Source organism: Lissotriton vulgaris, chromosome 11, assembly GCF_964263255.1.
Source record: "Lissotriton vulgaris chromosome 11, aLisVul1.2, whole genome shotgun sequence".
In the NCBI taxonomy this organism is placed as follows: Eukaryota; Metazoa; Chordata; class Amphibia; order Caudata; family Salamandridae; genus Lissotriton; species Lissotriton vulgaris.
This window is the reverse complement of record NC_141699.1, coordinates 224,444,104-224,458,465: the sequence shown is the minus strand read 5'-3', so window position 1 is coordinate 224,458,465 and position 14,362 is coordinate 224,444,104. Positions and strand designations below refer to the sequence as shown.

The 14,362-nt window shown below is 39.5% G+C and overlaps 1 protein-coding gene across 1 annotated transcript in view; it reads left to right on the top strand.

Annotated features, from left to right (window-relative positions):
- HPS4 (HPS4 biogenesis of lysosomal organelles complex 3 subunit 2) overlaps positions 1-6,125 on the top strand; it is a 231,350-nt gene extending 225,225 nt beyond the window's left edge. Inside the window, exon 14 of the mRNA XM_086943139.1 lies at positions 4,054-6,125. Within this exon, the coding sequence (XP_086799265.1) occupies positions 4,054-4,222 (169 nt within the window). The 3' untranslated portion in view covers positions 4,223-6,125. The remainder of the gene's footprint in view (positions 1-4,053) is intronic.
- Positions 6,126-14,362: the final 8,237 nt, after the last annotated feature.

Below are 14,362 nucleotides of genomic sequence, written 5' to 3'. Positions count from 1 at the left end.
GCAAATCTAAACAACTGGTCTAGTTTTGGTAAACATGGCTAGTCTTGTTAAACGTGAATAGAACATGTATAATTGAGTGTGGTGCCCAGAGTAAACCAATATTCCTAACAAATTCTAATATTTCTTAGCTCTTACTCTATATCTAACACATCTTAACAAATATTGAACACCAGACAGGGTAAGATCAAACTATACCTGTACCCATAAAGATTTTAACATTGTCTGGATTTTTGATATAGGCTAATGTGATGAGGAGTCCATTTTGGCTTTTTCTTTTTCATCCAGGAATTTCGTCAAGTCTCTGTGATCCGTAAAGATATGTCTCGTTCCCATCAGTACTGAACCAGAACTTCCCTGGATTTTTTATATGCTTTGCAGGGCTTTTATTTATTATGCTAAGATCAGCTCAGAAGCTTGATTACATGAACTGCTTCGGAGTTACTATCTCTGCTGGTCTGTGCCAGTTTGCTTTTGCATGATGTTTGCTCTGCATTACATATTTATAAAAAGTATACTCTTTGAATTCATTTCTTTTTGCACCTAACACAGCAGCAACAATTCAAGGGATTTTGTTTTGGGTGGCTCAAGTTCAACTTCATGTGCTATTTTATTTGCCACTGTGTGAAATATTGCAAGTCGTCGTTTCTACATGATCGTTGTGGCTGGATAGTACCTGCACATTGGATGAACCGAGACATATTTCTTGCAGATACTGTTTTCTTTAGAGAAGCATGAGACACAATTGTTGGAAATTGTTTTCTTCTGTTTTGCAGTCATTTGGTCAGAATACCTCATTTTATAAATTACGTTGCTAGATGCAGATGACCAATGCAAATGAGAAAGAGTGAGAACATGTTAAATTTTAGTTAAATGAAGGCCAAGGTGTCAAACGGCACTCTACTATGAGAGGTCCAAAATGACTGCATGGACTGTCTCAGTCTTTGAAATGTCACAGTGGAAAAAAATAATGTTTTATTTGTTTCAGAGGCTGTTTGTGCCTTAACGGTGGAAAGGGCATGTTAGTAGTAGAGCCTAAGGGCTAATTATGACTTATGCGCTTATAACCCCAGCTCGCAGTGTCTGCGCGCCGGAAAACGCTACCAAGCCGTCGGTATCTTGACCATCGTGTCATGCGTTTTCCACGTGGCTGGCAGTATGTGGGCAGCAGGGTAATGGCAGCAGCACACTTCGGCTCTGGTGATATGCCGGAAGCCATTGCCGGCCATACTAAAGTTCCTCCAGTCAGTCAAGCGTACTACTTCCTTACATTGCATTGTGCAAGAGAAACAGTGCATGCATTCGATCTGAAGGCATCATTGGAGGGCAAAACATGAGCACCAGTTACATTCCACAAGGACATATTTGCCCTTGAGCCAGTTTTTTGTCTCATGACATGCCCTTCCGCCGACTCGCGCATGGTGGTGCCCCCGCCAGGAAATGGTCAGCAGACGGCAGGTAATGAATAGCCCGGCGGAAAGCTAGGGTGGAGCTCCACCATTGGCCTCCTCTGCTTCTCCCGCCGTCGCCACAAGTGCAGAAGTATCGGCGTTGGTCTTGTGGCGTGATCTTACAAATCGTAATCAGGCAGTTGGACCGCCAAAAACGTGACAGCGGTAAACGTCCCGCTGTCAACATAATCAGGCCCTAAGTTCGGTAGGCACATCTGAGCCCTCTTATCCACCTTGAGTTTCAAAAAAACATTTGGACTGGGTGTTGCCAGTTATATATGACTGTGTCTAAGTTAATGTGTTTTGAAAATAAGTCGTATAGGAAATGCAGTAAATTCTTTCTCTCTCACATAAAATTATTTTCTGTTTCTCATTACCCGATAAAAGGCAAAAAAGCGCCTTTCAAAGCAGGTCAGAAATCTCAATAAATGTTACATCGCTGAGATGTTATTTATTGTGTCAGTAAATGGTAGCTCATCCATCTCAAGTGAACTGCTATATACACATGTAAAATAAGCAACGTTCTGGAATAATATATCCAATTAGTACATTATTTGCTTGGGTGCTGCTCGACCAACTCCAGACTTGGATGGACGAACATAAAATCTTGACCACATTCCAAGCCTGTTTTAGGAAAAACACCTCTACTTTTGTCTAAATATTTTGACTTCAACTTCTTTATTGGAAAATGTGTCCATAGAGGGTGGCAGCTGCTATATAATTTTTGTGGCTCTAAATAAATTATGGGCTGTATTAAGCAATTTAGGGGTTCCTTTTTATTTTTGTCATCTGCTCAGGAGTTTACATGAAGGCAATTATGCTCAAATTAGGTACAGAAAACATGGTAAACTCACCACACCATTAGCAGTAAACAGAGGTGTCAGACAAGATTGCGGGCTCTCGCCCACCTTGTTCTGTTTTTACATCAACGCTTTGGTTGATGTATTAAATAAGGAGAAGGACATTGATTCACCAAAATTAGTGCATAGTAAAGTGCTGGCAATTATGTTTGTCGATGACACATTACTGCTTTTCAAGTCGCCAATGGGTATTCAGAGGATCCTGGTCTGCTTTGATGCCATTTGTAAACATAGGGGGCTCGAAATTAACATCCAGAAGACACAATGTATGGTCTTTAACCCATTTAGTTCGACACATCGTAATCCCTGTTTGAAGGGCACCCTGCTGGAGAGTATATCTGTAAATGAGTACCTAGGGGTTACCCGAACTGTAAAAATTGAATGGGGGACACAAATAAACAAAACATGTCTTAATGTTGGTGAAGCTATATAGGAATTCTTTCCTCAAATCTGTTGGACCGATTGTGGAGATCTATAGAGAGCATAAGCAAGGGGTGCTGTAATGTATGGGCCTGAATTATGGAGACATTGTTCTCTAAGGAGTATTACCAAGCCTGAAAACAATCTAACCAGGCAGCTATTTGGTCTCCCACTCAGCTCCCCGTTTATTTGTTTGCGTTTGGATCTAGAGGTGAGACCAATCAGAGGAAATTGCTCTTAGACCTCTAACCTTCTGGGGTCGTTTATGGGTGATCAGGGATGTACTACAAAGTATAGGTAGAAAGAGACTATTGGATAATCCTGAGGTAACATGTCCCGCAATCACTAGAAATGAATCGGTCAAGAGCTATAGGGAGAGTAAACTTGCCCATTTGCAGGAAAGCTCAGCAAATAGTACTCTAAAAATACATTCATGAGAGTTAAGGAACATTATATTTTAGAGTCTTTCCTGGATGACATTCAAGGAAAATATATATACAATTTTGGCATTGGGTCATTCCCCTGCGCTCATTTATCAGAAGGGGCAGGTACATCCTCTTTAGGATCTCTGGCTTGTAGCACTGAGGTGGAGACAGAACTTAATGTATATTTTGTCTGTCCTTGCTACAACAAAGCCAGATATCGGTGGTTGATCCAATTGTGCAGAAATGTGGGGTCTAAATGTTGTGCAGAGGTTTTAGACTCCTGAAATATAATACTGAAAAGCCCAGCATTTTTGCGGTGTCTCGCTTTTTATTTTCTACGTGGTGTGAGCGCAAGTCACTTATGAAAACCAATTCACAGATGTAAGTCCATGTATTTTCCAACAGGACTCAGTCTGTTTTTTTAATGTATTTATTACTTGTTTAGCTAGTTTTAAATAGGTTTTAGCTTTAGGGAGCATTGTATACCCATTTTAAGTATTTTTTAATATTGTGGCTAATCTTTATGGATCAATAGACTGTATATTTTGCTAAATGCAATTTTTTAATCTTGCATACTATTAGTGTATTTTAACAGGGTCCTATATATCAGTTAAACTTTTTGGGGATATTTAATGGGGTGCAGGTTTGTCAACTGTACTGTAAATCAGGCCTTTGCTGGATATGCGTGTGTATTTTATGATTGTTCTTCTAATGTATTTTATGATCTATTGCATCTGCACTTTAATGGTCTATTCACTGAAATAAAGTATTTGAAAATAGAAATAAATTATTGGATGCAAGGTTGTTTTCTCAATAATTTCAATTAGGATGTTATCAGGTAAATTCTGTGTATAGAAAATGTTTACTTATCAGTTTTCTCAATTTTCTACTCTTTAACAGAAATGCATCTACGGCGATCTATGGTTGCCAGAGTCCTGTTCATGAAACTTATTTCCAGCAGTTGGCATCTCTTCACAATTCTGGTGCTCCAAATCCCCACGACAGCGCATTCACTTTATCAGGAAAAGCTAAACAGAAACTTCTGAAGCATGGGGTTAATTTACTGTGATATGTTTTTTACTGTAAGACCTGTTTTTTGTTGAATGGTATGATTCCTTAGGTGATGTGATGGGTAAAGGAGAAGGAAGTGCTGGCTATGAAGGCAAAAGTGAGATTAGATAGTATTTAGTTGAGAAAAACGTTTTTAATTGTATTGTTTTTATTTACAAACTTCCACATTGTGTGTGCCCACGCACAAAGCATCTTTGGTTTTAGTGGTCCATTATATATCAGATAATTGAATTACATTGAAAAGAGCACTGATTAAAGCCAGGTTATTATCTGTAAACAAAAGTATAAGAGTAGTTCCATGATAACAATTTCCCTTATTTGAGCTACTAGGGAGGTAACTAGCAAATGACATGTTCGCTGAATGCATTTTATTGATCCACATTAACAGTTACTATCCTAATTTCACATGCCTGCGAAAATTAGATTGGCATTGTAGCTTAGACTAGGATGGAAAAACCATGGGCACATACATCCTTTTTAGCACATCCGAAGAACAAGGTTGACAGAAATGAAATTCACTATTGCTGCCAAAAACACCAAGTGCGTTCTTCCGCCGTTTTGCTTTAGCAGTTCAACTTTATTATCTTAAGCATTGTATGGAGGAAAACACCAACAATGGGGACTTTCTCTGCTTGTCTTCTGTAGTTGTTAACCAAAATCTTAAAATGTTCTGGTTTTCTGCTTAGTTTCCCCCCAAATGTTGACCCTTTCATGCAGTACCTGGGGCGTGTGGAAGTGGTGGTAATACCATAGTGCAGCCTCTACTGGAGGTACTGGCCCTCCTGTCTTTCTTTACTGCTCTTAACCTCCTATCTTGTCCAGGCATCCAGTCATTTACTATATGTGCCTGTGGTTGTGAATAGTAAAAATCAAAAAGACAGATCTATTTAAGGCAACTTGCATTACTTAAAAAAATTCCATATGAATTATGAAATTAATAAGGCCTAGTGCAAAGTAGCTAATTAATAATGCAGTGCCTTACGCACTTCTCTCGAATTTCTGATGCAATATACTATTCACAGTAATACATTTATTTTCTCACGAAGATTACAATAGAAGGTACAATAAATCTCTCGTCTCCATATGCTTTCTTATTTTTTTTTTTAATAAATATTCAAACAAGTATTATTTGTCGCGGCATGTAACATTTCTCTCTATTCCCTCAGAGAAGTGTTATACATCATTAGTTGTTGATTAGTTGTGTCCCATTTTTTCATAAACTTAAATCATATATTTTAATTTCAGTTTTTATTTAAGAAATTAATACACTGTGTGCAATGTAATTACCGCTATTATACTTTATATATATATATATATATATAGGAAAAAATATTATTTTGGCATTATAAAAAGATGCACACAAGACAGGCTTTACATTGAAAAGGCATACATATCTTGTACAGCAGAGCAATTTATTTATTCATTTGTAATTGCAGAGAGACATGTACACAGAATAGCGTTTTTATGAAAATACTTGTTCGCCAGATATTGTTACTAATTCTACCTGTGAGATTAGGAGAAACATGTATATGCCAGTGTGGCAACCTTAAGCCATAAAATGTGTTTCGTTTATGCAACTGTAGATCGAAATGTGAACTCCTTCAATTATATTTCTGCATATAATCTACAACAAAATGCACTGCCGTTTTTTTCCTTAAAAATATATCATGCAGCATTTCGAACAGAATAAATAAGTTTCTTCAGAAAAAGGCATCTTTCTTGAAATAAATGATTCTGTTTTTCGAGTTTAAATAAATTCAGAATACACGTCAATATCCGTGCCAACTTTAATTTCTACAGTTTTCAGTACTCCAACGAACATAGGTACTATCCTTAATTGTGACTATATGAGCAATATGCCAAAAAAATATTAAAATAACTACGATTATGAGGAAATAGAACACTGCTTTTGGTCTTGTTTTCTAAGTTATGATTAAGGCTATTAATGCTATCCTAACCTTTCAGTAGGGAAAGGTCGCAGAATTCAAATATGTGCTCGCTAGTTTAACTCTTTTGATGAGTAACATGCTTTTTTGACGAACGGTAATGTGTAATACTTTCACACGTAATTACATGGCTGCCTAATTTAATTTAAAATGTAAGTCTTATTAATGAGAAATTCATTTTCATTTTAGTTACAAATAGTTTTTCTGGCTTCTGTGCGAATAAACTCAGAGTTAACGGTAACTAATTGCAATAGCTTGCACTGTATTGCAAGCACAGGTTTTTCGTGTAATGATTTTGATAATGCTTTTATGCTGTATCAGGGTATACTTTTCCTATTTATTACTAGTGTTCGGGAACTGTGTACCCGCTGAATCAAGGTTACTGTGCACAATTCTTTAAGTGGACACTCTTATATTGTCCCATACTTGATATGATATCTTGTAGATTTGCAAATGGTTGTCTCATTGGAGTATGAGTAAATGGACCATGACAAAAATATAAATACATTTAAAACCAGTAATTTTGCCATTTCAATTTTAACTTAGTTTACCCAAAAGTATAGAAACGTACATAGTTTGGGTCGGAGATATATAATTGATCCCTTCATTTAATCTCAGTTGTTATTTTCAACAAAGTTGTGCGTATTGAATAAGTCATTGGTCATATATAACTAATAATTTTGAAGCATGCACCTGATCAGAAAATCTCATTAAAGTTAATGTATTGTTATTAAAGATAGTGTTCTAATCTGATGCAAAACTCATTTTTGTGGAGAAGTGTGGCTCAATAGTTAGAGCGGCAGACCCTGATGCAGAGGTCTAGCCCGGGACCAGGGTTCAATTCCCGCCTCGGCGGGTCTTGGGCTCAATTTCCTCGGACCTGATAATTCTCGCCTTGTGCCTATTCTAGGCATGGGTCCCACTCTGCAACTCTGGGAAATAACTTGCTTAATCTCCACAACAGCCCCAACAACGCTAGGATGCCTGGCTTCACCTTGGGGGTGCCCAGGAGTGGGCACCTCACAGGGAAAAGCCAGGAAGGGTTCCACAGCGGTATGCGTATAAGCGCCGAGATACCCTTATGGGTCAATTCGTGCGCTATACAAGTGCTACTACATTTGCATTTACATTTACATTTGAAGAACTGCATGGATGAACAAGCAGATATTTTAAATATTGAAACACTTGTGAATGAAACAAACGGGGATGGAAAACCATGCTAGTTGTATAATTCATCAATGACTCCGCTACCTGCTTTTCTGGGTTTCGTTTATCACAAAATATGCATTTTGAAGAAATTCTCCCTTTTTGAATTTATAGTTTTCTGGTTAAATGTTTGAGAGTTTCCAAATGTTCATGAAGAGGACGGCTTCGAGTTTCAGTAAACTAGTCTACAGGTTTAGTCTTTCTTTTAACTGTTCCTGACCATCTTTTGAATTCGATACGTACTTTGTATTATATTTGTCTCAAAGCAGAATTGCATACTTGTTTTCTGGCTAGAAAATATTTTTCCTTTTCTTAATAGCCATCTTTTACAGATTACAACATTTGTATTTGTAAACCACTCTTGGGTGCCCCTGACTAGTACATCATCATTTTATGTGTCATGTACAAGTTTTACCACATGCGACTAGTGCATCACTGCACAAATACAAGCTGTAGTGGGGCTGAGCCTTGCATTTATACAGTGTTAAGTTAGCATGAGCTTATTAGAAGTTTAAACGCCATTTTACCTTTGGCTTTCTTTTACACATGGCACACATGTTCGATATTGTTTCGAGTGAGACTGAGAGTTTTGCTTCACATGAGAATAACTTGTTTTTCCACACTGCTAGACTTGCTTTGTAAGCTTAGTCTGCACAGTGAGTGCCGAGGCCTTCAAGGTTATATCAACACTATTGCTGTTCGAACTGATCAGCGCACGTTCTAGACATAACGTATATGCAGCTGTGGACAGCTCAGATACTGGCGCCTTTAAAATTTACACTGTGTAGGCATGATTGAACACACTTAGAGAACATTCGTATGCTGAGAGCTTGCGCAGAACTCGATGTTATTCACTCCTGCTAATCTCTGAGGTATGGGGTCGCCTATGCAAGCCTAAGAGACCTTCTTTAGTTATAAAATAACCTAATAGCAATGGAGGTTGAAATATAGGTATATATTTAACCTGCTTCCATTTAGCATTATAACATGCTTTCTCCCTTTGTATTTTATGGAATAGTAACTATGCTGACAATCTTATTTCTTATCATATGTCTGCTTGTATTAGCTAAGAGGCTGCACCTGAGATCACGGTGTTAAAATAAACATTTTAAACTTGCTCGTGTCTCCCTTTACTCCCTGTTCTGGACTGGTATGAGAGTATAACGAAAGAGTGCTCATGTTTCCCACCTTACCTGACGCATCCTAAGTCGCATGTTCTGGGTTGTCTAATCATTGGTGACTTTGCTATAGGACGAAAAGCTAGTGAAACAACGATGCTAGTCTGGTAGGGGATTTTGGGTACTGAGGTGAGTTTTTGGTACACCCTAATTCACTGAGGTCCTGAGTCTCTGTGCACGGTTCTGTGACTGAGCAGAATCCCTGCAACATGGCGCCCATACAGTGGTGGTCTTATTTCATGACGCTCGAGTAGTGCTTATATCAGTCCTTAACCCCTTCACTATTGTTTCCGGTTAACAGTGGTGACGGATAAACCTACCTATAGTTACATAGGTCTTTTCAAGCTTGAATCTTTCAAAACGGTTTCCTTTTGTATTACTACCCAGTTGTGCTACATTGTTTTGCATTGTACCTCTCCTGTCTCGGTCGTTATGGATGACATTGAAATACCGCAGCATAGTCGCATTGCGGTCCGCAATCATTTGCAGGCTTATAACGTCGCCTTGGAGGGCATGGCGGTTATTTTGACAGTGAGTGCTGAGATAGCTTACCCGTTTGAGATTTTCTACTGATGGATCTTAACGTTTGGTATTGGATTACCGGCATCTAAACTTGCACATTGCCATACCTGTGCAGTACTGAATACCCACAGCTCTGCCCTGGTGGATGGTCTTGTGCGTAAAAGGTTTAAATCCACACTTGACATATCCAATGTTTTTTTTGCCTACAATCTTTCTGATTTAAGTAGTCAATGGACCATTTTCACCAGTGGTGGCACACAGAAAAAATTCTAATGTTTAGCAATGGGCTGTAAGAATAGTCAAGGTATGTTTGCTGCCCGTATAGTTTCTCTTTTAGAGAGAATCGACCCAGATGCGTGTTATGCTTTGATACAACCAACTTTTACCAAATCGTGCTAGCTGCCTTAACATTTGGCCATTTTGCAATCTTTGCAGGCTGATCTTCTAGAATCTAAATTCTTGCTGACTTGTGATAACCACACCAACCTGGTGATCAGGATCGTCCCTGGGGCTTTGGGTTTCACATGCCTTACTTTCAATGAAGGTGGCACAGTACCTATCGCTTACAAGTCACACTTGTGCACTTCGGCTGAAATGCGTTTTTCCACTTATAGAAAAAGTTTTTTCAGCAGTGCAAATGGCGATTCTGAAGGAACACGCACTGTCGCAGTGAAAACGAATGTTGGTTGTTACCCTGTATCTTGCCTTGGCGGCAGTGATGAAAGCCAGTGTACCTAATTCTAAAGCTTTGCACCCACAGTGGATACAATGGGCGACATCATTGACTTCTCCGGATGTCACGTTTATTTTTGACACCTCCTTACGGTCGCAGGAGTTCTTGCAGTATGAATTTGTTCATCCTGCCTCTTTGACTATGCGCCCTTTGGAGGATTTCCATTGTATCATTTACACTGGCGGTTCTGCGCTAGTCGCGCATGGGTCTAAGCACGCATATGGCTCAGCTTGCGCTATTGTGGTTGGTACCATGGTTAATGGAGAATTCAAGTCTGATGTCGTGCATACATAGACATTAGGGGACTGTACCGCCCAGTTAGCGGAGCTCCGTGCTCTGATGCTTGCATTGGAGTACGCGGACCCTGGGGTGACTACTCTTATTGTGAGTGACTCTTACTACTGTGTCCAGTCTTACAATGACAATCTGTTCTTTTTGACTCAAAACGATTATCGTGACTCCAAAGGTAGCACAATAAAACATAAAATGATCTGGGTTCGAGTGGCTGAACTGAAAGAGCAACTGCCACTTGTATATGTAATTCATACTCTTGGTCATCAGCGTGTGGGAGTTCACACTGTTGGCAATAGTTTAGCTGATGAAGCCGCGAAAACTGCAGTTTCTACATATTTGGTTGCCACAGTTACACGTTCCAAAAGTAAGATTGATGATGACATCTTGGCAGCAATTGCCGCTACTGAGAAGGGAAGTAAATATCCTACTGGATTTCCTTCAAAGTATTCTTATCATTTAAGTCCTGATAAAGTTCCTTATGTGAAAATACCTGACGTTGGTGACAGATTGATTCCCGACGCGGACTGCAGGTCAGCGCTGATTATAGCTGTCCACGAGGGTGTTGAATCCGCACATGCAGGCATTTCGGCTTCTGTATCTCAGCTACAACTTCGCTTTTGGTGGCGGGGACTATATAAACAGACGCGTGATTATGTCCTTCAATGTGACATTTGTCAGCAGATCAAGACCTTGACTGGTGCGTGTCCGCCCCAGACGCAGTTGTACATTTCAAATAAACCTGTTGGTTGTGTTTATTTGGATCACTGTGGTCCTTTTTCTTCAGATACTGCGTATAAGTACATCTTCGTTGCAGTTGATTCTTGCACGCGCTTTGTATGGGTGTGGCCACACAGAAGTGCTGATTCACGAACTGTCATAAGAGATTTGCGTGTCTTTGTGGGAATTTTTGCATGTGGCACCTTCCATTCGGACCAGGGTCCACCGTTCGCCTCTAAGGCGTACAAGGATGCCATGAGTTCATTGGGGGTCCAGGTTAAATTTTCATCTCCATACCGACCTAAGGGTAATAGTGTAGTGGAGCGGATGAACCGTGACTTAATGCAATCATTTACAGCTAGGGTTATAGGTACCGGCAGGAACTGGCTAGCCCATCTCAATAGCGCTGATTATAGCTGTCCACAAGGGTGTTGAATCCGCACATGAGGGCATTTCGGCTTCTGTATCTCAGCTACAACTTCGCTTTTGGTAGCGGGGACTATATAAACAGACGCGTGATTATGTTCTTCAATGTGACATTTGTCAGCAGATCAAGACCTTGACTGGTGCGTGTCCGCCCCAGACGCAGTTGTACATTTCAAATAAACCACTTGGTTGTGTTTATTTGGATCACTGTGGTCCTTTTTCTTCAGATACTGCGTATAAGTACATCTTCGTAGCAGTTGATTATTGCACGCGCTTTGTATGGGTGTCGCCCCACTGAAGTGCTGATTCACGAACTGTCATAAGAGATTTGCGTGTCTTTGTGGGAATTTTTGCATGTGGCACCTTCCATTCGGACCAGGGTCCACCGTTCGCCTCTAAGGCGTACAAGGATGCCATGAGTTCATTGGGGGTCCAGGTTAAATTTTCATCTCCATACCGACCTAAGGGTAATAGTGTTGTGGAGCGGATGAACCGTGACTTAATGCAATCATTTACAGCTAGGGTTATAGGTACCGGCAGGAACTGGCTAGCCCATCTCAATAGCGTACAGCATGCACTTAATAATCTCCCTAGAAGGTCTCTGGGTGGGCGGACCCCATACGAGATGTTCTTTGGTATCAAAATATTTGTCCCGGACCTTGAAGGTCTAGACCCGGCGGCGGATGCTGCCCCCTTTGACGTAGATGAACTTTGTAATGTTTTACAGAATCTACATAAGACGAGAGACAGTCTTGCAAAGGAACATTTGCCCTCCACATCTGAAGCTGCGTTGTAGATTCCGGTAGTTGGCTGGCTACCCCGAGTTGGAGAACTGGTCCGAGAGAAGATCGAGAACAAGAAAGAATTTGGTCCCTCATATCGAGCTCCAGTTCCTGTACTTGGCGTGCAGAGCACAAGAAAAGTCATTTTACCTCCACTTCCAGGTCGAAAGGAAAAAAGGTACATCTCCATTGACAATGTCAAATTACACAAAGTGGCCAATTCTTCTTAGTATGACACATGTGGTCTCCTGTCCATCGATACTGAGAAATTCTGTTTTGGCTCCAGCTCCTAACAGGCCTGACGTTGCCTTCAAGATGCCTGCAGTTTCAAGTCCTTTACTGAATACCCCACCTGATGCTCAACTTGATGAGACTGAGTATACTTACCCCACAGACTTATCGATGCCCAATTTGCAAACTTGTTTAGCAACTGAGTCCAGATTTTCATTTGACACTAACTCTACCACATCGAAGTCCCTTTCAAAACTTTCTGTTTTTGCAACATGGTTTAAAAAAAAATGTTGATTCCTCCTTGGACTTACATTTGGTTGCTGCTTTTTTCCATTTTTTTGTTTGTCAATTAGTTTTGTGGTGTATTTTTTCCGTCTTGTAAATGAACACTCGTTGAAGAGAGGACTGCTATTTGACATATTAATGGAACATTGGCACCCCATTCCTCATCACACAGATTGAAGAGGGACCTGAGTTTTGTAAACATTACTGCTTGGCCCGTCTTAGATGGGATTGTAAGGGATGCTGTTAAATTTCAGATTCACGATCTCACAGAGGTTATAAATGTCCCTAACGTATTAAGAGTTTCTATGGGGGATGTGGTTAAACAAAATATACGCTCTGATGATTATGATGTTCAAGCCGTAGAGGCTTTGTTTTCAGATTTGAAATATTGTGCTGCTTTTGATGCTGAAGATTTATATTTAGGTTTGGCGAATTATGGTGATTTATTTTGTTATGAAGACTATGGCAATCACTACCTGCATAAGGCAAACACAAGGAAGAATCTGGTTAATTATACGCAATGAGAACATTGCCTCGCTCCTGTGGAAAGCAGCTCAAATTCTCTTTTAAAGAGATTAACTTATTGTACTGATTTCAATCAGTCAAATCCTAATGCATTTTATTTTAAGATGACCGAAAAGTCCTCTTCCAAAGTTAGACTTACCCACACAAAATTATTATATTCCAAGTCTTTTCTTGACCAATTGGCTATTGGGGGCTTTGAACTGTGGAAAGATACTATTGATCTTAAATCTGTTTGGGGTTCTAAAAGTTGTCAAGTGCAAGGCACAGAGGCTTTGCATCGTGCATGTCTCATCCCGAACCATATGTTGTTTTTTAATTCGACTATTTCACAAACCACCTGCTTTGGATTGGCTACAACAAAAAAATTAAATGCTCCTTCTTTTCCAAAATTGGAAGAATACCCCTGTCGGGATAATAATATCAGTATTACTATCAGAGAATTACAGACCTGTTGCTGAATTCTACTTTTAACATATCCAGTTTGGATCCTAAGGGTTGGCTGTTGTGGCACAGAAGTGCAGATTCTTGCCAACATTGTTTTCTGGGTTTAGTCTCTGGCTACACACAGGTTAGGGTGGATCCCCGTTTTGAGAGTGACCATTCTGTAACTACCTATTCCGTAGGCAAGCTGTGTCAGAATTGGTTCAAACACTCCACTTTAGCATCAGTTAAGCTTCATTTGTCTAAATTGACTGACGATGTTGATCTGAATGACTTTTCCGGCAGATCCAAAAGGTAGATATACGCTATTTACAAAGAAGTTTCGAAACTGTCCCAGATTGAGGCTGCTTCCCGCTTAAGAGCTATAGATCTAGCAAATTTAGAAAAAGTGCTGGCAGTTGTAGATAACTTTTTAAACAACAAGAATGATGCATAGGAAATAATAACAATCAATCTATTTCAAGGACCGAGAAAAATAAATTATCCCTTCCTACTTGAATTATATCACATCAAAAAACAATCTGTGCTTTATATTCATCTGAAACCAAACTAAATGATGCAAAAAAGCTTTACAAGTGACTTTTTTTATTATTATTTGATTACTGTTCTATTTTTTCATAGACAGAAAAAAATATTTTTTGATTTTACAAAAAAACTACATATATATAACAAACACATATATATACATCACATTTATATTCATCAGAAAACTGTACACAATATTTACATTGACAAACTACACATATATTCAACCTTTTATGTGTTATAGCCCAACTTTTCAACAAAGAGGATGGGGGAAAACATGGCGGCAGCGCTCGTCCTCGTAGGAGCTCCTTCTCCTTCACCCCCATG